The sequence below is a fragment of the Xyrauchen texanus genome, chromosome 15, assembly GCF_025860055.1.
Source record: "Xyrauchen texanus isolate HMW12.3.18 chromosome 15, RBS_HiC_50CHRs, whole genome shotgun sequence".
Classification (NCBI taxonomy): Eukaryota; Metazoa; Chordata; class Actinopteri; order Cypriniformes; family Catostomidae; genus Xyrauchen; species Xyrauchen texanus.
The window spans coordinates 38,576,090-38,602,553 of NC_068290.1; the positions used below are offsets into that span (position 1 = coordinate 38,576,090).

The 26,464-nt window shown below is 38.2% G+C and overlaps 1 protein-coding gene across 1 annotated transcript in view; it reads right to left on the minus strand.

Annotated features, from left to right (window-relative positions):
• Window positions 1-579: 579 nt before the first annotated feature.
• Window positions 580-26,464, minus strand: part of bckdhb (branched chain keto acid dehydrogenase E1 subunit beta) — a 100,174-nt gene continuing 74,289 nt past the window's right edge. The window contains exons 9-11 of the mRNA XM_052144113.1: window positions 22,158-22,244; window positions 2,312-2,459; window positions 580-2,206 (exon numbers count right to left, since the gene is read on the minus strand). Coding sequence (XP_052000073.1) covers window positions 2,319-2,459; window positions 22,158-22,244 — 228 coding nt within the window. The 3' untranslated portion in view covers window positions 580-2,206; window positions 2,312-2,318. The remainder of the gene's footprint in view (window positions 2,207-2,311; window positions 2,460-22,157; window positions 22,245-26,464) is intronic.

Sequence of the window (26,464 nt, forward strand, 5' to 3'; positions counted from 1 at the left end):
GTTTGAGGAACATAATGATTAGATTAAGGTGTTGCCCTGGCCTCCAAATTCCCTAGATCTCAATCCGATTGTGCAACTGTGGGATGTGCTGGACCAACAAGTCTGATCCACAACAGATCCACCTTGCAACTTACTGGACTTGAAGGATCTGCTGATAATGTCTTGGTGCCAGATCCCACAGAACACATTCAGGGTCCATGCCTCAGCAGGTCAGCAGAGTTTTGGCGGCAGGTGGAGGACCAACAGCATATTTGGCACATCAGTGTATATACTGTATATTACATCTGGTTTTAATGGCACAGACGTTTAAAGGTAACACTTTCACCCATTGATTACTGAGGTTTTTTCCCCACCACAGTAACACAAGAACGCATGTTTAATTGGACCGCATGTTGGGATTGTGGTGACCTGTTTTCATGTACTTCCATAGAGTATTTTTAGCTTATTCAGAGTGGGAGGGCGGCCATTTTAGGATCACATGACCAGCCAAAAATGACACTTCATTTTAAACATCCACTTGCTAACTTCCCTAAGCACTTCCCCTCATGGAATCTCCACTGCCATTTTGGAAGCCCGTTCCACTTTGCCAAGTGGGCGAGGGAGGTTTCTGCTGACAGACCCTCAACTCCTCGATTTTGACCAAGGGAGCAAGCCTGTATACCACAATGCAACTCAATTGTGACATCACAGCACAGATCAAGCTCAAACAAAAAGCTACCCCACAAAGCTAATGTTAGAAAAGTTGTATTGAGATTAAACAGCATAATACTAGTAGCTACCTTAAACTGACTTTGTTTGTTACATAGGTTTTGGCTATTTGTTCATTGTAAATTTAAAATGTTTACGTTTTGTTAATGATTTATCCTTTCGAACAATTCATAAAAAAAAAAATCTTAACAAATAAGATTTATACATAAGCCTCTGAAATTACAACTAAACTTTGCCTGAATCTGTGATTGCATCAATCTCAGAAAACATTGTCTTCACTAAACTACTTAAGAAAAAATAAAATTCCCACCCTGTCCTCTTGGGGGCTCAGTACACGTACATCTCAGAGATGTCTGTTTCACATTCTAATTAACATCTGCTAAACATCTTGACAAGATCAGATTAACAAACATTCTAAATGTCTAAAAATAATATGTCTTCCAGATGTAAACACACATCAAAAAAGTGCTATCAGCAGTAGCAGTTCTAGCTTGTTTGGTGCCCTGGGCGAAACCCGCTTCAACACGCCCCAGAAGTTGTTGACCGGGTTTTGTTTGTATGATTAAATTACCTGACTGGTTAGGTCATGGTGTCTGGTTTTTCCAAAAATTTCACATCAAAATTATGCAGTCTTACTTTGGCCAAATGTTAAGGCAACACTGCATATATCTTTCATAGATACATGATGGGCAATTCCATAATGCATTGTGAAGAATGGAGCCAAGAGAAAAGTTGATTATAAATATACTTGTATTCCAATCAACACCAAGAGTTATCAATAAAAATGGTTAAATATAATTAAACCCTGACTATATCACCCAATATTTATGTGTGCTATATATTTTTGTGCTTATAAGTGTATCAAGTCTTTAGCTTAGCCACTTCATTTGGAATCAATTGTAACTTGATTCTATCATGTGCTGCAAGCGGGGAGTGTTATCTGTGTGATGTGCATGAGTGACTGTTGAGAGAGCCGCTACCTATGTAGAACATCCAAATCAGCTATTTCATATAAGCGGTTTATGTAGAGACCCGCCAGAAATGCAGCTTACTAGGTTTTGAAACAGAGCCTATTTGCCCAATTAAAACTAAGCTTTTAGAAAGGAGATGCTACACATATTCATTGTAAACTGTAGACAGAAACAGTATCACTGCAAAACCAGCCATTTAATTAGCTGACTCCCAAATAAACATAATAAGAAAAAACAAAACAAAATGGAAGATGGTGATATCAAGGTAACAGGAAGCGTACAACAGCAAGAGTACAAGAGGACATTTAAGGACTAGATACAGTAAGTAAAGACATTTCATCCAGTGACCAATGACATTCTCTAGATAAAAGATCCAGGTTGTTATCTGAAGTTTCCCAGCAGCCAGTCTGGTAACATGGCCCCTTCTACAGGTGGCAACCTAATTAGCTGTGTTGGTGAGGTTTTCATTGTCTGGTTTGCTCACTGATATAGAGGAGAAAGATTTTCATGTTCTTGATCTGTGTCATCTGTGAAAAAATAGAGGAGAATATATTGGTCCATATACACACAAATGGAGCAATTGTCAGTGATTCAGTTCCAGTATAAATGGTACATATGGCCTTAAAGCTTACCTGTGTTTTAGTAGTTGATCATACGTTTGACAGCTTCAAAGCATTTCCACTTGTCAGGGATGTAGAAGGGCTCAAAGATGTGCGGGAAAGGAGTGTCATAACCACACACTCTGCTGATAGGCGCCTCCAAGTTCAAGAAACATTCCTCCTGCAGAGAATAGATTTGGTCGTATTATGCAGTTTTATACAAATAAATGCTACTGTATTTAGCCATACAGAGTCAAAGCACTTTGTCATGCTTTTTGAAAACGAAATAAAGAACATGACTTGGGCATGGAGGAACAAAAAGACAGGGCTAAATAAAAAGGTTACACGTATTACTCTGTGGTCAAACAAGGTGTGATGCGAGTGATAATGCTACAAGATTGCTTCTTGTTTCTATGGACTCCTTTCACAGTTCAATGACATATTTCCGCTTTAAATTAGCAGGCGAAATCAACCAAACTAGTCAACACTACTGCAATGGAGTTTATGGCATCACTACACAACCTTTCCTGACATCCCTAGGATTATTGAAAACTAAAGCAGAAAAGGGGTACAAATTCATGTATGATGGACATCTCTTCAATAAAGCACAACAGTGCCCACACACTTTTTCATATGAATCAATTAATCAAATTAATCGCAAACTCTGATTTGAAGCAAAAAATTATTTGAAAATACAAGACCATGTACTTACAGTCTAATGAGGGAATTAACTACAATCCAATGAAGCATTGTGAATGACTTATTCTAATGAAACACAATGGAAAAATATAAAACTATTGATTAACCTGTTCAAATCTGAAAAGGCGGTGCTTTATCGCGAAAAATGTTTACACTTAATATGCTCAAGTCCCTGTATAAATAAGTTAGGCATATGCATTATTTATTGAATCCTTAGAATCTGAACTTTTCATAGATAACCATCACTTCAGCATTTATGTTATTTAAAATAACAAAATAAGGCCTCAAAACATCCTCATCGCATATAAGTGCCACCAAATGTATACTTTATTTTGTTGCCCTACTATCACAGTATGAAAGATTTTCCAAAGAATCACAAAGTGAAATATGATATATCTAAACCATAAAAAATAAACGTCTCTTTTATGTGTCGATCACTTCTGCTGTAAGCCCCAAGTAACTTTATTTCTTACATTAAAAACTTTATATCTACTTTTTTCTTGGGCAGTTCTCTAAAAAATGACCCATTGTTTACTTATCTGTGAGCATGCTTGTGTGAATAATCCAATGTTACATATTTTTTATCTCCCCTTTTCGCCCAATTCCACTCCAAATCCTCATGGTGGCGTAGTGACTTCCCTCAATCTGATAGTGGCGGAGGATGAATCTCAGTTGCCTCTGCGTTTGAGACCGTCAATCCGCACATCTTATCACGAGGCTTGTTGAGCGTTCATCCATGCACAATTCACCACGCGCCCCACCGAGAGCGAGAACCACACATTATAGAGACCACAAGGAGCTTAACCCAACGTGACTCTAACCCACCGTAGTAACCAGGCCAATTTGGTTGCATAGGAGACATGGCTGGAGTCACTCAGCACGCCCTGGATTCAAACTCGTGACTCCAGGTGGTAGTCAGTGTCACTACTCAGTGTCCAGAACAAAATATGCAATCCCACAGGAAAGGCATGCTAAACAAACAATCAGAAATATATGTTGTTGACAATTAATGCGACTAAATAAAATGTTAAACATCATTGCAAAGGGGAGAATCTCAGCTTTCTAATGGCACCTAGATTGAGCTTCTAGTCCACTCAGAGGCCGAGATATGCAATGAAACAATGAGGGTGGTGCTTGAACTGAAAAGTAGACTGAATGTCTATGGACGAGCACATCTGTGAGGGCTAAAATTCCCTAACAAAATGTGGAGTCTGAAAAAATTAGACCAATTTTTGGTAGTTAGTCCACAGTATGTATAAATGTGAGTTTTTAAATTTGATTGTGAAAAATTGCTGACAGCGGCCCAAAAATGCCCAGAGGTTAAAGTTGATGATTATAACTAATATATATATAGTATTTTCATTGTATTGCAAAATATTCAGACATTTACAAATAAATAATTAGGGGCCTTATCACTGATCCAATTCATTTTTTTTCTTGCAGCAAAGTTTAAGATATTATATAATTTCCTATTGGCAGATGTTTTAATGTGTCCACTAGGGGCTTCCAACACTGACACAGGGTCAAATTCCAACTATCAAAAATATTTTACATTTCACCCTGTACCCAAGTCCAATACCTCTGTAATTTACTACGTGACCATATACAGTGGGTTAAAGTGCTTATTTCAGTTTTACATTTTAAGCACATGGGTGACAGGGAGGTGTGAAAAAAATGCCTGTGGCTGGGGAAATTTGCAATCTATGGATAATTTTAAATTGTATTGCTCTTGTCCAAGTACAAATAGATATCTTTTTAGCATGGGACCAACTTTCCTCCCATGACTCGTCATCAGTAGTAATTACTCTTCTTCCCAAATAGATTTTACCCTCTGTGTATCAACAGTTTATATAAAACACAAAGAACCATAAAATAAACTCAGCGACAGATTCTCAAGTTCTCAATAGAATATACTTCAGGTTTCTTAATAAGGGCTGTATTATTGTAATAAAATAGTTTGGATAGTTGGAATTTCTGAACTAATTCCTCAGATGACACCAACCTGTTATCCAAGAAAATGTCTCCTAACCTAATCACCCCTCTGCTACACGAGCGTTTAAAACCTTCATCTGTAATCCCAGTGGCAAAATAAGAATTATTTAGTATGGGGGTAAAGGAGGAAGTTAATTTAGATCTTCCTTCCAGACTGATCTCACTTAAACATAGGATAAACACAAATCAGCCTTTGCATCCAGCAACATGCCACTCGTTCATTCAGTGAGTTGTAAGATAATTAACAATTCTTTGTGATACCACTCACAAGTCATCAGATCAGTTGACGTAGAGTCAAACCCATAACAAAACAATAAAAATGGTCAAAACATTGTGCACAATTGGTTTTGACACCCAACAACTGTCTGTGATGATTTGAGAGTCTAGCCAAGATTGTCAATAAATGCGACAGCCACCTCCGGTGTGAGAAACCGCTTCTCTGTCCCGTTCACAGACAGCTTCAGGGTTGCATGATACAACAGGAAGTATTCGATCTTCATATTCTTTAGTTGGTTCTTGACCTCATCGAAAGCCTTGCATTTCTTCACCACCATCACAGAATAGTCATTGAAAAAAGAGATTCTTGGCCCCGAAGCAGTGCTCCAACTGGGATTGGTGCCGATACGATGAGCTGTGGTCAACACATGCTGCTTGTCCATGAAGATATGAAACTTCATGATAGCGGGTCTGGGACATTGTTTGGGTACAGGTTTTGGCATCAAGGAGCAATGGGCACAATTGAGTTTGATCTGACCTGTTTTCATTGTCATTTTCAGGTACTTGGGTAGCCACATTTAGAATTCACTGGATTACTTCCTCCTGTGCCTTCAAGCAAACCAACAAGGTGCAAATTACATCTACGCCCATGATTTTCCAAATCATCTATGTGCTCTGACATTTTGCTCATTTTCTTTTGTAGGTCCGCAACATTAGTTTGCAAGGAATCCGTTGTATTCTCCACACTGGTGATTCGTTCTTCAAACCTGCCCAACTCATTCCAACAATGCCTGAAATAGGATTGTTTGTTGACTTATCCCGGCTAAAACAGTGTCCACCTTTGCAATGTTTTTGGTTAATCTGTCCATAGCCCGAGTAAAGTTTGAGTCAGAACTCTCTTCCTCGCAGATATTAGTAGAGATGCACCGATCGACCGGCCAGGGACTGGAATTAGCCGATTTTCTGCATGCTCGGCCGGATCGGTGAATTGCCGGTCAGCCTCACGTCTTTCCGATTCCAAGCCGGTCCGTTTTGTTGCCAGCGGCGCAGGCAATAACGTCACAGCCGCACGTAAACATGTCATTGGCATGGAAGATCTTCACTGTGAGTGAAGAATACATAAAGTTCGAAATGTGTAATAATTGTAAGTAAACCGTGAGGGAACCACCACAATAACTTTCGGAACAACAAACCTAATTAGACATTTAAAACACCATCACCCAGCTGAAAATGCCCATTTTAAAAAAGAAGCTAAAAAGTGAAAGCGGCTAAAGCTAGCCAGAGCTCAGAGCCAGCCACAAGTCAGCAGCCTCTCCTATCATTCCTGGTATGAGCAGCGAAAAGACCAAAGCAATTACGAGGAAAATTATGGAATTCATGGCCCTGCATGACCAGCTGTTCTCCATAGTTGAGGACAGAGGGTTCAGAAATCTGATAAATTTCCTCGATACAGAGTAGGTGGTTATTTTCCGACGTCGCGTTGCCCGAGTTGTTTAATCTCGTGTCATGTCACACACGCAGCCTGTTATCTGTCAACATTTGGGTACACAAATCAGGGAGAGGGGAAGTGGGGTACTGGATGGCAGAGGCAGGCTAAATACATACAAATTGTGCCGTTGTGATTTAACGTAATTTTTCCCACCGTGTCTGATATTAAAATCAGTGCGACACACATTCCAAAGGAGTGGGCATTGTCGATATGGCTTCGGGATATGAAATTAAATTCTTCCATCCAGCTGTTGTTAAATGTACATTTTGTTTTTTTTCACCGGAGCACCAGCTGAGTCTTCTCCTCCCATCTACCAGTGATGCTTGATTTAACATCCGCGTCTACTGCCTGCGCAGATATCAACAGCGCAAATGGGTTGTGGGTTGCCAGACTGAGGTCATAAACCGAAATAATTGTTTTGTTAGACGAGTAATATTGAGAAATAAAAATAGTGGAAAATGACATTTGTTATATAAAGCAACTCATTTGCAGTTCATTTTTATTTCTACCTCTTTTTAGTCACAGAGCACTTTATTTTGAGAGTTGTTTAAGTGAGAGAAGATCCTGTAACTTAGTGCAGTTTGGGGGAAATTGTAATGTTTAATAATTTATTTTATTATGAAAATAAAATGTTGAATTGAAGAAAGGTAGATTTTGTTTGTATATGCGGTCAATAATAGTTCTTAGAAAGAAAATCGGAAAAAAGAAAATTGGTATCGGCAGGTCACATTTGCAAAAAATCGGAATCGGCCAAGAAAATTGCAATCGGTGCATCTCTAGATATTATGTTCGTGTCTTCCACATTAGCATCTTGCTCACCATCACCATAGCAGAACTCTTTGATGAAATCTTCTTAGATCTGGGCATTTTGTCTGATCCTTTAGAGAAGTAGTGATCTACATACATTGTACAGCAACTGCCAAAATATGTAGAATGAACTCCCTGATAAACGTGTCAACTCTATGATGCCATCTTGATTCGCCTATGGAGAAAATTAAATGGGAATTTTACTTCGGAACCAGACTGTTGCGCTCTGTTGTGATATTAAAGTGTAGCCCCACTCACAGTGAAATCTTATTGGTCTAGAATTCTGCTACACAAAAGGCACTGATTGTGTGGCATCTCACAGCACTTTTGCTGTAAAGTTGTCATCTTTTGCCTGGTTAGGAAACGGAGTGTGTCAGTATTATGGGTTTTTTAATATAATACTGCTGCTCTATTTGAAGGGCTGTAATTAAGATATAAAGCCAAAACACAGGAGCTGCACACCCAATTTCACATGACTAAACTCCTCTCTTATCTCCATTAAAGACATTGAGACATGGATTGAGACAAGAAAAACTTAGACGGGCCTAAATATCGTATTCACAGTAGCGCCATGCTTTATTTTAGACAGGGATGAAAACAAGGCTGTGAGGGATAAACGTACATCTCTTCATTGGTTTGTTATGTTGTTTAAACTGTTTTTCATTGTTCCGTGGCCAAAACCCATTTCCCAAAAAATTCAGTACACAACAAACTCCAGAAAGCACATGCTGTCTGCTCACATACCTCTGATCCGAAGCTTCCAGTACATACAGAAATACAAAAGCTAGACACAGAATTACTGGATAAGACAAATAGCATATGTACAGAGTTTTTATAAAGGAATGTGCAAATGAAATTGTTCAAATGGGCATGTGTTTGTAGAGGCAGTAGTATAAATATAATGTAACAATTTTGATTTTACAAGTTGAACATATGGGTTTGTATAGGTAGCATGTTTAAATATAAATGTACATGTTTTTTTTTTTACATGCACATACTTATTGCATCATACTGTATACTTGCACAAAACTGTAATATACTGTACCATGGCTTTGGCATAAACATCATGTGAATAAGTCTTTAAGATGCTTTGTCTTTAACAGTATGCTCTGTCCATCTGCGGTTGAAATAATTATGAAGTAGGTTAAATGTAGCAAGCTACTTTTGGCATGTAGTTTGTAGTGTAACATGCTACTTTCTCTGAAGTGTAGCTTTTAGCTTAGCTTAACACATTTTTCTGGTGAGTTGTTGGTAGTATAGCTAGCAAAATGTTTTGAGTAGTTTGCTCAACACTGAAAACTATGATATTTAAAAGGGAAAAGGGCTGCGATTTAATTAAATAAATAATCTGCTCGCTTTAAAGTTTATATGCGCTGCTCTATCCAGTCTATATTAGAGCATTATTACAGTGTTTTCAGAGCAGTTCTGTCCTCCACAACACCATATCATGCTTAGGGTAACAGAAGTGCTCAGAATTTGGTTTGCTTATGTGCACGAAGCACTTTATTTACACTAAACTGGCGTGTTCTGCATGAAGTGGTTTTTATTATCATCTGCAATAGCAGCATCTCAGTCTCTGCCAGGCACAGGTATCATAATAATAATAATAATGTGCCCAACTCGGTGCACCACTCAAGAAATGAGGGCACACCCGGCAACTTCCATCCCCTAATCATCACCTGCCTGCCGATCATCACGCAGGTAAGGACTCAGTTTTTCTATGTTTATTTATTATATTCATACCCGCCCCATCACCCAAAATAGACTTGATATTTATAAAAATCCTACCCCATTCTTCATGACCTTTTATAAAAGCAACAAGCATCATCTCAAGAGTGTCTGCAAGAGGGGCAGTGTACTACACCCAAAGGTGGTACAGAGTAGATGGCACAGCTGTAAGTACCTGAAGAATAGTGGCAAATGTCTGAGACCAAAAGCATAATAGTAAAACTAAATCTTGGGGAGACCTAACCCACCTTTGTCAATTGGCCTGTGTAACTTGTTAAAATGCATCTGAGGATGTTTACCATACCAGATAAATGATTTAGTAACACTATCAAATTGTTTAAAATAAAAGAGGGATCTTCCATGGGGAGAGACTGTAGTAGATAGTTGAATTCTGGAATTAATTTTAATAACATAACCTTGGTTAAGATGGCAGCGACCGGAGTCTGATCATTCACCACTGACCACATGATATTATTGAAACGACTAATGTTATCAGAAGAGCTGTGGCCCCGAATAAACCCCACCTGATCTATATGTATAAGAGAATCATAACTTTACTCAATCGATTAGCCAACATTTTTGACAGTATTTTTACATCTAGCTTGATCAGGGAAATTGGATGGTAACTCTTACACAGGCATGGATCTTTGTTTTTTTTTTAAGAAACAAACCGGGCTTGTGTAATGGTTCTTTACTGATTCCGTATAAACTTCTAACAAAAGTGGAGCCAGATCTGTAGCATAAAAGCTAAAAAATTCAGCAGCAAAGCCATCCAGCCTGTAGGCAAGACCTTAATTACCTCTCAGATTTAAGATAATTTTTTTGCTTGATCGTCAGTTTAGGGAGTTCTAATAGTTCCACAAAGTTTCTAATATCTTCAAAAGTAGACAAAGTCGTGTAACTATTAAGATCAAAATAGAATACTTTAAAGGCATTATTAAGATAAATGGCCAAGGTAAATATTTCACCACCAGCAGATTTCATTGAAGGAATGGTAGAAAAAGATTCTCTCTGCTTTATATATCTAGCCAAAAGCTTCCCTGCTTTATCCACCGACTGAAAGTCTGACTGTCTTGCCCTGAATAGCCAAAACTCCACCTTTCGTGACAGAATAGTATTATATCTGTATTTCAATCGGGTCAATTCTCTGAGGCCATCAGATGACATTCGGTGCTTCATCTCTTCCTCTGCACTTTTAATATTCCCTTCCAACTCCACGAGTTCTCATGCTTTGGATTTTTTGATAAATGAGGCATACTGTATGATACGACCCCTTAGAGCTCCCTTAAGTGCTTCCCTAGCCACACCCACAGAGGATACTGAGGACCAGTTTGTCTCCATATAAACATAGATTTCAGCCTTTAACATTTGTTGGAATTCAGGATTTTGCAAAAGGGATACATTAAAGCGGCAACTATATGATTTCTTTTTCTCCATATTTGGCAGCGCCTCTAAACTCACCAGGGCGTGATCTGACACCAAGATGTTTCCAACTAAGCAATCAATGACAGATGAAATAAGGGACTTGGATATTAAAAAATAAATAACAAATTCTAGGCTAAATCTTATGGACTGATGAAAAAATGTATAGTCCCTACCAGATGGGTTCAGAAGTCTGCAAATATCTGTGAAGCGTCAATGTTACCCTAGGGGGCTTACACACTTTTGCTTCACTATGATAAAGGACTGATTCCATCAAAATATTAAAGTCTCCTCCCAATATTATATGATGAGGGGTGCCAGCAGCTTGCAACATCCCTTCAAGATCAATAAAAAAAGCCCTGATCATCAACACTAGGTGCGTAAATATTAGCTAAAATCAACATTTGCCCCTGAATTTTTGCTAAAACAATAATGACTCCTCCTAATTTATCTTTAATCTGTTTGAGACATTTGAATTGTATATGTTTATTCATCAATGTAATGAATCCCCTGCTCTTAAATGAGCCAGCACCAAAGAAAACATGCCCACCCCATATCTTCTCAAATTTTTCAGCTTCCTGCAGGGAAAGATGTTTCTTGAAGAAACACTATCATATTTCTTATGTTTAAGAAAAGAAATAACCTTCCTTCTTTCATGGGGTTCCTAAACCCATTCGCATTCCACGTGGAGAGAGACAATCCACTCATAATAACATTTTATATTTTGACATATGAGAAAAAATGTATTGTGTCAAAAATAAAATTATAAAGACCACATTCCACACTGGTGCAACAATCAATCCCTGAACTATTCCCAGAACAAAAGAAACTTTGCCGTCGGATTGCTCAAATCCGGTGCTTCTATAAAAAAATTCGTAAAATAGAATTACACAACAGAAGATAATCTATAAACAAATTCCAGGCAATAAGCGGAATAAACACACACACAAAAAAAAAAATAAGTCGATTCATCCACTTAACTGTCTTGAAGGTGTGTGCCTCCACAAAACAAGCGCCAGCCACTAGCGGAATCAGAACAAACCGCCCCCGCTGGAGTGTTTTTCGAGGAGTCAAACACTCCAATGTCCTGCAAGAAATATTCCACAAAACCAACTCCAGCCAACAGGAGGCATGAGCACCCAAAATAAGCAGTTCATCCACAAGCTGTCCCGAAGAAATTATACTACACAAAACAAACTCCAGCTACTAGGCGGAACCAGCACAAAACAAAATGAAAAAAGGGCACCCAGTTTCCTCGGACAGTCGAGAGAATGTTCAGCGTGACCGGTCCACTAGGCGGCAACATGAAAATCACCAAATGGCTTACTCACAACTTTATGAAAGACGATGCTTGCTGTGGGCATGTAAATTCTCTATAGCCATCCTTAGTATCTATTCTCAGTTTGGCCGGAAACATCAGTGCAAAAGCGACCTTCCGTTGATGTAAGAGGTTCTTGTACTCCTTGAATCGATCACGTTTCTATTGTCAAATTCTTAGTCTGGGAAAAAGAAAATGCTGTGGTTCTTCCAAGAAAGAATCGGGGCCTCTCTCCCTCAACGGATCTGCGAGCCAGGACTCCGTAAACTTCCTCAATTTCCATCTTATGGCCTATGTTCCAATGTTGAAATTTCACCATATCTCTGGCTTCCTCATGCTCAGGTATTCCAACAATTCAGACGTTGTTTCATTGATTACGATTCTCCAAATCCTTTTCCAAACGCACTGTAAATCTGCCTTGGTCGCTAGTGGATTATCAGATAATTCCTTCTCCGATGATTCCAGATGATCAATCCGTTTCTCGATGTCCAACAATCTTGTAACAAACCAATTTTGTCTCCATGGAAGTGATCGATTGACATATTACAGCCAGATCCCCCAAGTCTGCGACAACCTTCGTCAGCATTAGACATATTCATCAATTCAGTTCACCGTCCGAATTGTGTCCAGAGCTTTCGGCCGGTTTCTCAGGGGTGTCAGCTTGAGCACATAAGTGTATTTTAATGTCTTCAGAGCCTGAGGATTTAGAATTGTTTAACATATTGTCTTCCTAGAAAAGTTAAGAATCATGGTATATCGAATCTCACCGGTTTATAACACAAATAGTAATAAAACTAGCAAAGTGCGCAGCGCTCGCTGTTCACACATCCGCTCCTCGCCTGGCTTCACATAACTCTGTGGAAGGCTCAGTCTTGATGAATCATGTGGCCTTTTGTAGCTACTAAAGTGATTAACAATACATTTTTAAGTGAAAAGCAGACATTTATAGTTCCAGAAGGTTAGTATATCAAGTTAATAATATATAATTTAATAATATAAACAGTAGTTTAAAATAAACAGGCATCAAAATCACATCCTGTAAAACAATTAACATAGTTATTGTATTTTTTACTGTAATTTTCACAGCTGCTGGTATTTTCTGTAAATTTAACAGATTTTTTTTTTAATGCCAGAATATTCATTTATGGGTGAACTATTCCTTTAAATGGACAATCTTGGACTTTTCCACATCCAAATGCAAACAAGGCAAGCACATATGCTAAGCATGAACATCTAACACTTTGGATGAACTTCTTTGACACAAGTGTATTTTGAAACACCTACAAATGAGCGTCAAGCTCCATTAAAGGCCTTTGTACTTTGCCTTATAAGATTGCCTGTATAAACACAAAAATGTGTTTCAGATTTATATCCAGAGTCTGTTCCAGCTCTTGAACGCCTGAGGAGAGATATCAGGAAAGGCACTGCAGTTCTGAGGCAGTTCTCGGGATGGTTAAGTCCATTCCTGCAGCTGCAGTCGGTCTGCCACTCAGTGGTCAAAATAGGCTTGGCAGGCCTCATGCAATCCTCATGGCAGACTGACTGTTGCCGCTCAGCCTACTGCTAATCACTATTTTGATTTGATGTGGCAAGATGTATCTAGTGCTTCTGCATGCGAGCAAATACTTTTATCTACATGTGAAGTCTCTGAATTACAAAGAACGAAGTGCGGTTTATAATAACTGCAAATGCACTCAAGAAAAAGATACATTTGGAAATGTGCTGATAGACTAAAAACTAAAGTAAGATCTGATATATTTGTTAATTTGAACTAAGTTTCCTATACTTTATGGTGTCAAACTTGGATTTTTTTCTCTCTTCTGCCATCTCTAATGAACTGGGATCTAAAGATGCTTCAAGCTATTTTTTCATGGAAATGTATGTGAAAAATGTCCTACTCCCTGAAAGACATTAATGATATAAGTGTCATGAGATATTTCACCAGTCTCTGTGACAGCACTAGACTAATCTCCAAACAAAAATGTGTCCTTGGACCATGGTCTGACACTTTTGACCTGTCAATCATTTTGCGTGTTCTCATAGTATTGTAGATGCAGTGAATTATTGATGCTTAATGCCATGTTTTTCATACGAGTTGTCAGTTATTGGTGCTATTTTGCTGCTGTTGTTTTTAACAAACGTTTCTATACAATGTCAGTCTCAATAAAGCTCATTTGGTAGTGCTGTGAAAAAGTTCATTTCTTCTGTTTTCAAAAGTTCAAAAATTCTAACAAAATCTAATATAAAACAAAAGCAACCTGAGTAAACACAAAATACAGTTTTTAAATGATAATTCTGAAGAAATATATTGAAGAAAATGTACTTGCCCCAATTAGTAACTAAATCCCTAAATCTATGAAACTGGATTCATAATATAAAAAAAACAAAAAAAACAAAAAAAAAAAATTATTTAAATTTCTTGTTGCACTTAAATCTGTTTTGTATACTATTATGATGATAGTGAAACTTTGTAATATGGCACTTTTTGTACCACTGTCTCCCTAAGATGATTCGCTGATATTCCTCCTCTTTTGTAAGTCGCTTTGGATAAAAGCGTCTGCCAAATGAATACATGAAATGAAATGAATAAATGAATATGGTTCAGCTGGACTAGACACACCCAGGCCTGATTACTGCCAGCCCTGTTCAATCAAATCAACACCTAAATAGAATTTTTCAGCAGCATGAAGTTGGCTAAAAGGTCTCACCCATTTGTATACTATGCCAAGGTCGAAAGAAATGGCAGTAATGAAAGGGAAAGGAAAAAGTGGATTGAAATACATCAGTCTGGGAAGGGTTAAAAATGCTTTTTCAAAGGTTCTGGGACTCCAAAGAACCACAGTGAGAGCCATCATCTCCAAATGGCGAAAACGTGGCACAGTAGTGAAACATCCAAGAAGTGGTTGACCTTCCAAAATTCCTCAAAGAGCACAGTGATGACTCATCCAGGAAGTAACAAAAAAGCCAAGGACAACATCCAAGGAACTGCAGGCCTCTATCGCATCAATAAAGGTCACTGTTCGTGACCCCACTATCAGAAAGACACTGACCAAATATGGCATTCATGGAAGAGTGGTGAGGTGAAAGCCACTGCTAACCCAGAAGAACATTAAGGCTCGTCTGAATTTTGCCAAAACACACCTTGATGATCCTCAAACCTTTTGGGAGAATGTTCTGTGGAGTCAAAAATGGAACAGTTTGGAAGGTGTCCCGTTACATCTGACATAAATCAAAACACAGATTTCCACAAAAAGAACATCATATCTATGGTCAAGCATGGTGGTGGTAGTGTGATGGTGTGGTGATGCTTTGCTGCTTCAGGGCCAGGGCAACTTCCAATAATTGAGGAAAACATGAATTGTGCTTTCTACCGGAAAATCCTAAAGGAGGGCCAAAATTCCACCAGAGCATTTAGAAAGACTGATCTCCAGTTATCGGAAGCGTTTGTTTGCTGTTGTTGCTACTAAAGGTGGCACAACTAGCTATTAAGTTTAAGTAGGCAGTACGTTTTTTCACATGGGTGATATAGGTGTTGGATAACTTTTTTACTTCAATAAAAAAAATACATATTTGAAAACGTATTTTGCGTTTACTCAGGTTGCCTTTGTTTTATATCTCGTTTGAAGATATAAAACAATTTAAGAAATCAGGAAATTCTTTTTCACAGCAATATGCTGCTCTTGGCTGGATTCCTTTAGTAGCTTTAAATTAGTGTTATTGTATTAATGTACTATAATCATACAGAGAATACCAGGGGACTGATGTACAGTATAAACACTGCATATGCACAAAATAGGCATTGAAAAATGAGAATGCCATTTCCCATACACAAATCAGGATTTATAAAAAAGAAATAAACTTGAAGCAAATATGTGTGCGCCGTCCGCAACTTCTGACCGTGTCCATCTATGAGTAAGGTAATCACAGGTAATTACAGCCGTGCTGATAGATGGACAATACAGCACGATCGGGAGTGTGATATTGCTTTTATACAACAGTTAATTGAACAAGTAGATAAATAAGTAGGGAAAAACTAAAAACTGCTGTCACAGTTATGAATGATAATCCACACATCTGCACTGCTCTTACACGTTAGTTTGGAACGCCATGAACATAAGCGGAATGATACAAAAAGTCAATAGTTCGAGTGCTGATGGTGTGAGCTGTCAGCACTCTTGGAATGTCTCTTGTCCAATCAGATTCGAGGTCCAGAATCAATTGTTGTATAATAGGCTATATTTATATACATAAATAATTAAAAGGGAAATAAAACAAACTGTAAAATGGAAATATTGGTAATGGATGCTTTTGAAAGACATTCCAGTGGCATCATATGCGCTTTTAATGGCAGCAAGGATTTCTACACAATCTTCTTCTGACTGGGATTTTTAAAGTTAACATTGGGCAGGTTCTGGCATATACATGTATATGGTTTCATAAATCTGAAAAAAAAAATCTGACTTTTGTCAAGTTTTATACATGAACTATACAAATATAACATAAAACATCATTTTAAATTTGTATCTTTGGTCACGGTTTTCATTGTTCTATTGCTTGTAATTAGTTTCTTGGTTGTTATTTTATTACTGACTGTTTACTTTTCTTGAATACATGTCATGAGAATGTTTATTCAAATTAGTTAGTATTTTGTTATGCATCATAAAATTGTACTGATATTGGTAAACAAAATAAAAAATACTGCAGTTTTGGTATCGTGATAACACTACTTAAAATTTACATTTGTATTGTGCAAGGTATAAATATAAATATCTTATGAAACATTATACAAGTGCTCAAGAAAAGAAAATTCATTTAATGTTAAAGATGGTGTTGTAATGCCAAAAATTCAAAGGATTACATGGTGTGCTATACTTCAGGAAAAGACAAAAAACCTCCTTTAGAGCAACATTTTTTTTTTTATACCTTCAGAACTGGAGCCAGGGGTAATTTCATGTCATTTAAAATTTTGTCCCAAAGCAGAGAAGTGCACCTGCCAACCAGGCATACATCTCTAGAGGAGCTCCTACTGTGCTGCTCTCAGACCGTCACAGACTAGCCCACTAAATACTCCTACTGGAAACGCAGGAGAACAGAAAAGTACAGTGTAGTCAGGGTTAGAGCCACTGCTGTGTACTGAACATTTCTCTACAATTTCAGTTTACTAGCATCTGTATTTATCTACCGGAAGTGCAAAATTACATGAAATATACTTGACTGTCCACATAAAAACATGATAATATGGAACAATCTGTATCAAAGCAATGATACATAGCATAAGCAACATGTTCTGGCCCACTAATTTGATTGGACAAGTGACGTTCCAAAAGTGCAGATAATAAAACAGCACTGGTTAACCGAACTCCCCCCTCAAAATTCAGCTGTGAGTTCTGAAAATGTAAGTCTAATGTAAATGTAAGAGTCACTTTGATTATAAATGCATTGTTCACTTTCATTCATAAACTGAACTGTGTGAACCGAAATCATATTTAACACTCTGCTGCTGTGAACACAGCCCAAAAGTGTCCAAACACCAAGCTTTCATTTTAAATATTGCATCTATTATTTTCATCACTCAAAACCTAACAAACTTCTTTGTAAAATGCTCTTTCTTTAAAATAAATGCCACTTGCTTTGATATTTTGTTAAATAACGCAATGACAATGCATATGCAATGCAATGGCTTAAGTGTCCAAATGTTTTTGGGGGTAATTGTACCAGTACATACATGCTTACGATCAGTCACAACATTAAAACCACCTGCTAATATTGTGTAGGCCCCCCCTCGTGCTGCCAACAAGCATTCACACAAGCATTCATAGATGATATTGTTCTCACCACAATTGTACAGAGTGGTTATAGGAGTTACCGTAGACTTTGTCAGTTCAAACCAGCCTGGCCATTCTCCATTGACCTCTCTCATCAACAAACCATTTCCATCTGCAGAACTGCCCCTCACTGGGTGTTTTTTGTTTTTGTCACCATTCGGAGTAAATTCTAGAGACTGTTGTGTGTGAAAATCCCAGGAGATCAGCAGTTACAGAAATACTCAAACCAGCCCATCTGGCACCAACAATAATCCATGCTATTATCTAATCAGCCAATCATGTGGCAGTAGTGTAGTCCATAAAATCATGTAGATACGGGTCAGGAGCATCATTTAATGTTTACATCAACCATCAGAATGGGGTAAAATGTGATCTCAGTGATGTGGCATGATTGTTGGTGCAGCACAAATCATGTAAATTAGACTTCAAGTGGATAGCCATGATTAATATTGTGGAGGACAAAGATTTAAGAGATTGAATGCCCTATGCAATGAATATGCAACCTATGGCAACAAGTTCTTTCAATTAGTCAACCTTCCACTTAGACTTTGGGAAATGTTCAATCCAGGGTGACCATATGACCATAACAAAAATTTTGGAAAATATATTTAGCTGTGCTGATTATACAAAAAAGATTAAACTTGAGCATTTAATGGAATTATTAGAAGAAATTGATTGGAATTTGACAAAATGCAACAGATCCTCCGCTTCTGAGACAGTCAATCTACACATCTTATCACGTGGCTCGTTGTGCTTGACACCGTGGAAACTCACAGCATGTGGAGGCTCCGCGATCCATGCACAACTTACCACGTGACCCACTGAGAGTGAGAACCCCTAATCGTGACCAAGAGCTTTAAATGGCATGCACAGTGTATAAGGCTGTAAAAAACATCCGATTTTCCAAAACTCATGTTTTTTGTCTACTGAATGTTCTTGGAAAGATGTTTTTTCAATGATTTGTCTGCGGAACGATCCAAAAACACTTTAAAATGTAGTACAGCCCACTGAAGAGACTGTACGTCTATGTGAATAAGGACAATCCTTTCATGCTATGTAATTTTATTTGTGCTTCTGGAAAATATGTCTCACAATGCGGGGCTGCACATTTCCATACTAAAACTAAACACAATCCTTTCTTTCTCTAAAATTATTAACACTTGATCGCATCAAATGCTTGAGTCTCATCCGAATAGGGTTTATAACATCACATGGCTCATTGATACAGGGTTGCAATTTTACTTATGGTTTGTCAGAGGATGTACACTCACCTAAAGGATTATTAGGAATACCATATTAATACTGTGTTTGACTCCCTTTTGCCTTCAGAACTGCCTTAATTCTACGTGGCATTGATTCAACAAGGTGCTGAAAGCATTCTTTAGAAATGTTGGCCCATATTGATAGGATAGCATCTTGCAGTTGATGGAGATTTGTGGGATGCACATCCAGGGCACGAAGCTCCCGTTCCACCACATCCCAAAAATGCTCTATTGGGTTGAGATCTGGTGAATGTGGGGGCCATTTTAGTTCAGTGAACTCATTGTCATGTTCAAGAAACCAATTTGAAATTATTCGAGCTTTGTGACATGGTGCATTATCCTGCTGGAAGTAGCCATCAGAGGATGGGTACATGATGGCCATAAAGGGATGGACAAGGTCAGAAACAATGCTCAGGTAGGCCGTGGCATTTAAACGATGCTCAATTGGCACTAAGGGGCCTAAAGTGTGGCAAGAAAACATCCCCCACACCATTACACCACCACCACCAGCCTGCACAGTGGTAACAAGGCATGATGGATCCATGTTCTCATTCTGTTTACGCAAAATTCTGACTCTACCATCTGAATGTCTCAACAGAAATCGAGACTCATCAGACCAGGCAACATTTTCCAGTCTTCAACTGTCCAATTTTGGTGAGCTCTTGCAAATTGTAGCCTCTTTTTCCTATTTGTAGTGGAGATGAGTGGTACCCGGTGGGGTCTTCTGCTGTTGTAGCTCAAGGTTGTGCGTGTTGTGGCTTCACAAATGCTTTGCTGCATACCTCGGTTGTAACGAGTGGTTATTTCAGGCAAAGTTGCTCTTCTATCAGCTTGAATCAGTCGGCCCATTCTCCTCTGACCTCTAGCATCACCAAAGCATCACCACAGGACTGCCGCATACTGGATGTTTTTCCCTTTTCACACCATTCTTTGTAAACCCTAGAAATGGTTGTGCGTGAAAATTCCAGTAACTGAGCAGATTGTGAAATACTCAGACCGGCCCGTCTGGCACCAACAACCATGCCACGCTCAAAATGGCTTAAATCACCTTTCTTTCCCATTCTGACATTGTTTGGAGTTCAGGAGATTGTCTTGACCAGGACCACACCCCTAAATGCATTGAAGCAACTGCCATGTGATTGGTTGATTAGATAATTGCATTAATGAGAAATTGAACAGGTGTTCCTAATAATCCTTTAGGTGAGTGTATATTAGGAAGGCAACACATTTTTTGCTATTTGATTACCTTGACCTGTGCTGTTCGATGCTATTATGGTAAATGGTCTGCAATATATAGCACATTTTTAACCTTAACGGTATTCAAAGCGCTTCACACTGTGACACATTCACCCATTCACACACACATTCATACACCAATGGCGGCAGAGCTGTCTTGCCCTAGGACACTGCGGCATGTGGAGTCGAACCACCAACCCTGTGATTTGTGGCCAACCTGCTCTACCAACTGAGCCACAGCCGCCCAGTATTGACAGTATTGACAGTATTGAACTTAGTTTAGAGGAGTATTGGACTCTCGTACATTCATGAGTGCTTTAGTCCTCCTGTCATTCCAATTAAAAATCAACATTTTATTGTTTGTGGCCAATTCTATTCAAATTCTTACTCATCAAATGAAATGGAGACAATACTTCAATTCAGAATTTTGCCCAACTTTCCACAAATACACTCACAAATGTTTTAACACACACATAATTACATGCCACAGGAACCTGTCTGCTTTATTCATAGAGAGACAAAATATCCAATATTATTAAAACTATTCCATGGAGTTGTCCAAGAAGACAGAGATCAATGTGAAAAATAGCCTTGTTCCAGCAGTCAGTCCAGGAATAACAGGACAGCACTCCAACACTCAGCTTCTGTAAAATATTTTTCTCAATGTTCAGGATCTCTTTCAGCATTTATTGGTGTATGGATCTGATGTTAACAAGCCTATTGCAATATATTAACACAACTTTTACAATTCTGAAGATAATGTGAGGGGTGTTTGCCCATTCTAAACTCACTGCCACATTGCGAGGGTGTTGCTAGGTGGTTGCTATATTGTTCGGAGTAGTTGTTATGTGGTTTTCAACAGGCCCAAGTCAAAAGAGCCCAGTTTCAAGTCTATAATACTCTAGCATCATTCCAGAAATAGTTGATAAGGACTAACCAAAATAAAGCTCCTTTTCTAAGATTCGTTAGCGCTTTCATTGTAGACGCATGAATGGTCAATATTAAGCACTGTGCTGCTAAAAGCCTTTTTATAGCGCCTATTCTGTTCAATGTCATTATCTGTCCACATTCGGCTGACTCAGGCTTCCCAACGTGCCCACCTCACTCATTCGCACACACACAGGTGGTTTAACAAACTTTGACGTCAATGGAAACGGGACTGATGTTTGTGTGTAAAGGCTGACCCTGCGACCATGTATGGCAGAGTCTCTGGATAAAACTTCCACATCAACATGAGACACACATGAATGTGTAGGTGTGTATGTTCACAACAGCTTTAACTGAATTAAACAGTGAACACAGAAACACTTTCTCTGTAACCCTGACATTTAAGGCATAAATCTTGATGCATTGGGGTTATTCCAGGTCAAATCAAGCAAATTTCAAAAACCTTCCATGGCTGAAAATGTGTCATTTGTTAATTCTTTTTCAGAATAAGATAAATATAAATGATGATGATGGTGAAAACCAACAAATGAAATGCCACAAATCTATATTTACGAAGTAATCCATTATTTTGGATAAACAAAATGAACATTTTCATCAGTGATTTGAGCAAATCTACAGGTAAAAATAAAATAACCTAGCATAAAGGTGGCAACTTCAATATATAATTTATTCACAGAGATAGGTAGATCTTATTACACCCACATTTCACAATCCAATCAATTCTGTATAGATAAAATCAGTCCTGACAATTTTATTTGAAATACTTCAGATACCAGACGTAAAACTCACGAGAACTGCGTTCATGTTGACAAAGCTTTTGTAAAAACAAGGGGACAAAACTACGAGATGGAGCAGCAAATCATCCAGCTGTAAGGATGAGACTTCTGTCGTCTGTACATCATCAAGTTCGACTCTTGATTTCTCATGTGCTTCTTACCTGAACAGTAGAGCTGATCTCTGCTGCAAAGCCTCCGGTCACAGGAGCTTCATGACTTATGAGCAGCCGACCAGTCTTCACCACCGACTGCAAGAAAAGAGAAAATAAGCTTAAAATAACTGGAGTAAAGATTTCCTATTAAGGTGTATTTAGTTGTGGCTTAATGAAAGAACAAATCTTACACAGTTGCAAATGTTATATAATAAAAATAAAAAAAAGTGGCCTGGCGGGTAGTGAACATGTTCAGTTGCACTTACTGTAGGTCATATCCCAAACCAATTTAGAAAATCTTATTTAATGCCTAAATCGTGTGATTTTCAAAAATGCTCTTGTCAAACAAACTTTCTTACACCACCGATTCAGGATTTTGCTAATAAACAGCCCAAGCTGTCATGACTTATGAGATGCACCCAAACCTCAGTTACCAATTCGAAAATGTCACTTTAGAACAAGTAACGACAGCTTAGGCTGTTTCTAAACAAGGTAACTCATTCGAAAACTCAATTATAACACATAAAAGACACTCATTTGTTGCCACCTACTGCTGTACATATGTAATGTCACAGGGGTGAATCAAAATCCCCACTTAAAGCTCTCCGTACTGCTCTCATTACTTTGGTTGGAATGGCACGAATACAAGCAGAGTGGTACATCATGCATTAAAGCTTTCCCATTGCTGTTCAGCTGTATATTAGTACTCTTGGACTGCCTCTCTTTCAATCAGATTCAAAGACCAGAACTAACTGTTGCATAAAATATAACACTGAGGACTTGATCTGGGGCTGGGCATAAGGCCATCCATTTTCCCTGGAAAGGTTCTGATTAGAGATCTGTAAAGAGCATAATTGCAAGCACAGAAATCTGCACACATTATGAGGTGCTATAGTGAGTTATAGTGCAAAGAAGGCAGGTCAGTTAATCCCCTCACACATGCATACTGAAGATGAATGAAGATATGTGTAAATATAGTTTGATCTAGTTTGAGATGAAGGACAGAGAAGTTTGGTTGACTTCATGGAAACATTTACATTGTCATTTAGCAGACACTTTTATCCTAAGCAACTTATGAATGAGGAACATAGCAAGCAATTTGTCATACAAAGTTAAACAACATCTGCATTGTTGTACATGGCAAGCTCTCAATGTAGCTGGAATAGTATAGGAGCTAGCACAGAGACTGGCAAGAAAGAGAGAGAATAATTTTTTTTTTTGTACAGTAAGTGCAAGTTCAATAGTAGGTACAATTAATGTGGATTGGTTAAGTGTGGAACAGATGTGTTTTCAGCTGGTTCTTGAATGCTGAGATGGACGGATCCGTCTGGGATTGTATCAGCAGATCTTGTGAAGGTTGGAAGCTCATTCCACCACAGAGGAACAGAGAAAGTGAATGATCGTGAAATAGACTTTGAGCCTCTTTGTTAAGCTACCACCAGGCACTGCTCCTTCATAGACCGCAGAGAGCAATTTGGAGCATAGACCTGGAGAAGTGAATTGAAGAGGGAGCGGTTCCATTGGCTGTCCTAAAGGCCAGAGTCAAAGCCTTGAATTTTATGTGGCCAGTGAAGTGAAATCAAGAGTAGGGTGACATGAGCCCTTTTTGGCTTATTGAAGACCAGATGTGCTGCTGCATTCTGGACCATCTGCAGTGGTTTAATTGTGTTAGCTGGGAGGCCACCCAAAAAATCATTACAGTAGACCAGTCATGAAATGACCAGAGCTTGGACCAGGAGCAGTGCAGCATATTCAGACAGAAAGGGTCTGCTTTTCCTGAGTGCGAATCTGCAAGATTGCGGTTAATGAGATGTGTGTGGTAAAATTAAGCTGGTCATCTACCACCACTCCCAAGGTCCAAGCTGTTCTGGTTGGTGTTAGTGTAGTTGAACCATGATGAATACTAAGGCTGTGGTCAACAGTTGGGTTAGCTGAGATCACAAAGAGTTCTGTCTTGGCAAGGTTGAGCTGAAGGTGCCGTTTTTCATCCAGGCCGAGATCTCCAAAAGGCAGGCAGAGATACGAGCTGAGACAGTAGGGTCATCAGGCTGGAACGGAATGGAAGTTGCATGTCATCTGCATAGCATTAGTAGGAAAAGCCATGTGCCTCAATGAATGGTCCGAGTGATGTTGTGTATATCGAGAAGAGGACGGGTCCAAGCACTGATTCTTGAGGAACACCAGTGGTTAGCTGGTGTGACTTGGACACCTCTCCTCTCCAATTGACCTGGAAAGATCTACCAATTAGGTATGACTCAACTCATCCAAGCGCAGTTCCAATTCAGGTTACTATTATAGTTCCTATTCCTATCAGCAGCTTTTTCTGGAGCTTCACATTAGAGCAAGAGACAGGGAAAAATTAGACCTGCAACACCAAAGCAATATACTACATTACTTCCTTCAAAGTGTCAGCCATGTGTACTAACTACAAGTATAAAAACACCTCCATTTCAGTCATCAGCTGCTCAGAATGAACCGAAATGAAAAACATTTAGTTTTTAGTCCTTGGTTTGTACTAGTAAAATCTATAATTCTTGATATAAAAAAGTATGGCATTATTTGCGGAAATACCCATTTTTGATATCAAAGAATTATTGATATCTCTAACTGCATCATTGCTATTAGAATTTCACAATGATCTGTCATTCACTCCTTTTCAAAATGCAGTTACCAATATCTAATTTCTACGATTTGAAATTACAATTTCATATATTCGCTATACATCATATATATTCTTACTAGTAAAAAAAAAATTGTATATCAATAATTACTTTGTTACAAGTACAAATATCCATTCCTGATATCAACAACTTAATTACTACTAGAAAAATGCTAATTTTTGATGTCTGTAATTGTATTGTAACATGCTAGATTAAGTATTTTGATTTAAGATATCACTGTCAGTCAAAATGGCCTTCAATTTGCCAGGAAAACATCTAGAGAAAGAAGCCCGAGAAATACAAAAACAAGTCCAAAATTAAGTCATGCAATTTTGTCTTTATGAGGTTCCAGTGGCATCTTAAAACACATGTCTGTGTCTCCATAACTGAAAAGACAATTTAACAAGAATCTAATGTGTTGACATTAACTACGGCCTGTGGTGTGGATGATAATTTTATTGTACAATGTATGTGTCTCGCTCGTCTGTACGGCTGAATGTTTGTCTCGTTGGCTCTCTGTTTTAGAACGCTGTCCTTCTAAAAAGGAATGAGCTAGTGGCCGGCACAGTCATACAACTGCTTATTAACTGCTGGGCTCTCAACACCACCAAAGCTCAAGATACTAATTTCAAAGACTGGTTGACCCAATACACTACACAATATGGAAGGTTGTTTTTGGATGCTCATGCTTGGGTGATTTTAAATTAAGGGACATTTTTGGGAGGATTTAAAAGACAATAATACTTCATGACAGAAAAACTATTTGTTTTCTAGTGTTAAAAAACATATACATTATTTTAACGTGCCTTCTAAGATAAATGAATCAAAAGTGTGTATATCGGGGAAATTCGACTTTACAGTTTCTCTCAGAACACAAATGACTGGAGTGTCCTTTGTGTGTGATTCTGACAGTATACTAATTGCATACAAAGATTTAACCCTGCTGGTTTTGAGGATGTAGTTTCATATGGTTTAGCAGTCTTTCCCAGATCCTTTTTAATCTTCCGAGGCTCCTAAATGGGCTCTGAACCATAATGTAAAGGGACAGCAATACAGTCATAAATATAGGAATTTAAATGGAGTTACACAATACCATAAAATACCCACACTACTAATTACACGCTACTCAGGGACAAAAAATTACACACAATGTTCTTTGTCAAACCGAGGCCTTTCAGTAACACAGCTTTTTACAGCACAAGTGACACACATACATTTTTTTAAATATTTTTTAATAAGTGTGTTTGAAAGGCTAGGACATTTTAGCCAGGCTTCTGAAAGATCCAAGGATATTACAATGTTTTTTGTTTTTTTCTCTCAGTAAACGATCAGAGAATCTTGTGTAGGGGGGAGAAGTAAAAACAGGAGAAAATATAAAAACCTAATAGCATCACAACAGCTTACATTGAGGATTTACCATTACCATCTACATGCTACTTTTATCACCATTACTCAACTAGATATATTGACGTCAACATGAAACAGCACTAGCAACATATTACTTGCACAGCAAAAAAAATGTCTTCCTGTGTTTTTTTAACAACACATATTGTATTATAAAAATATGTAAACATCCTTAAAACAAGATAAAATTACTTGAGATGCAGAATGATGTATACAAAGTATAGTTTGAGAAATCTGACAAAAATTTGGTTT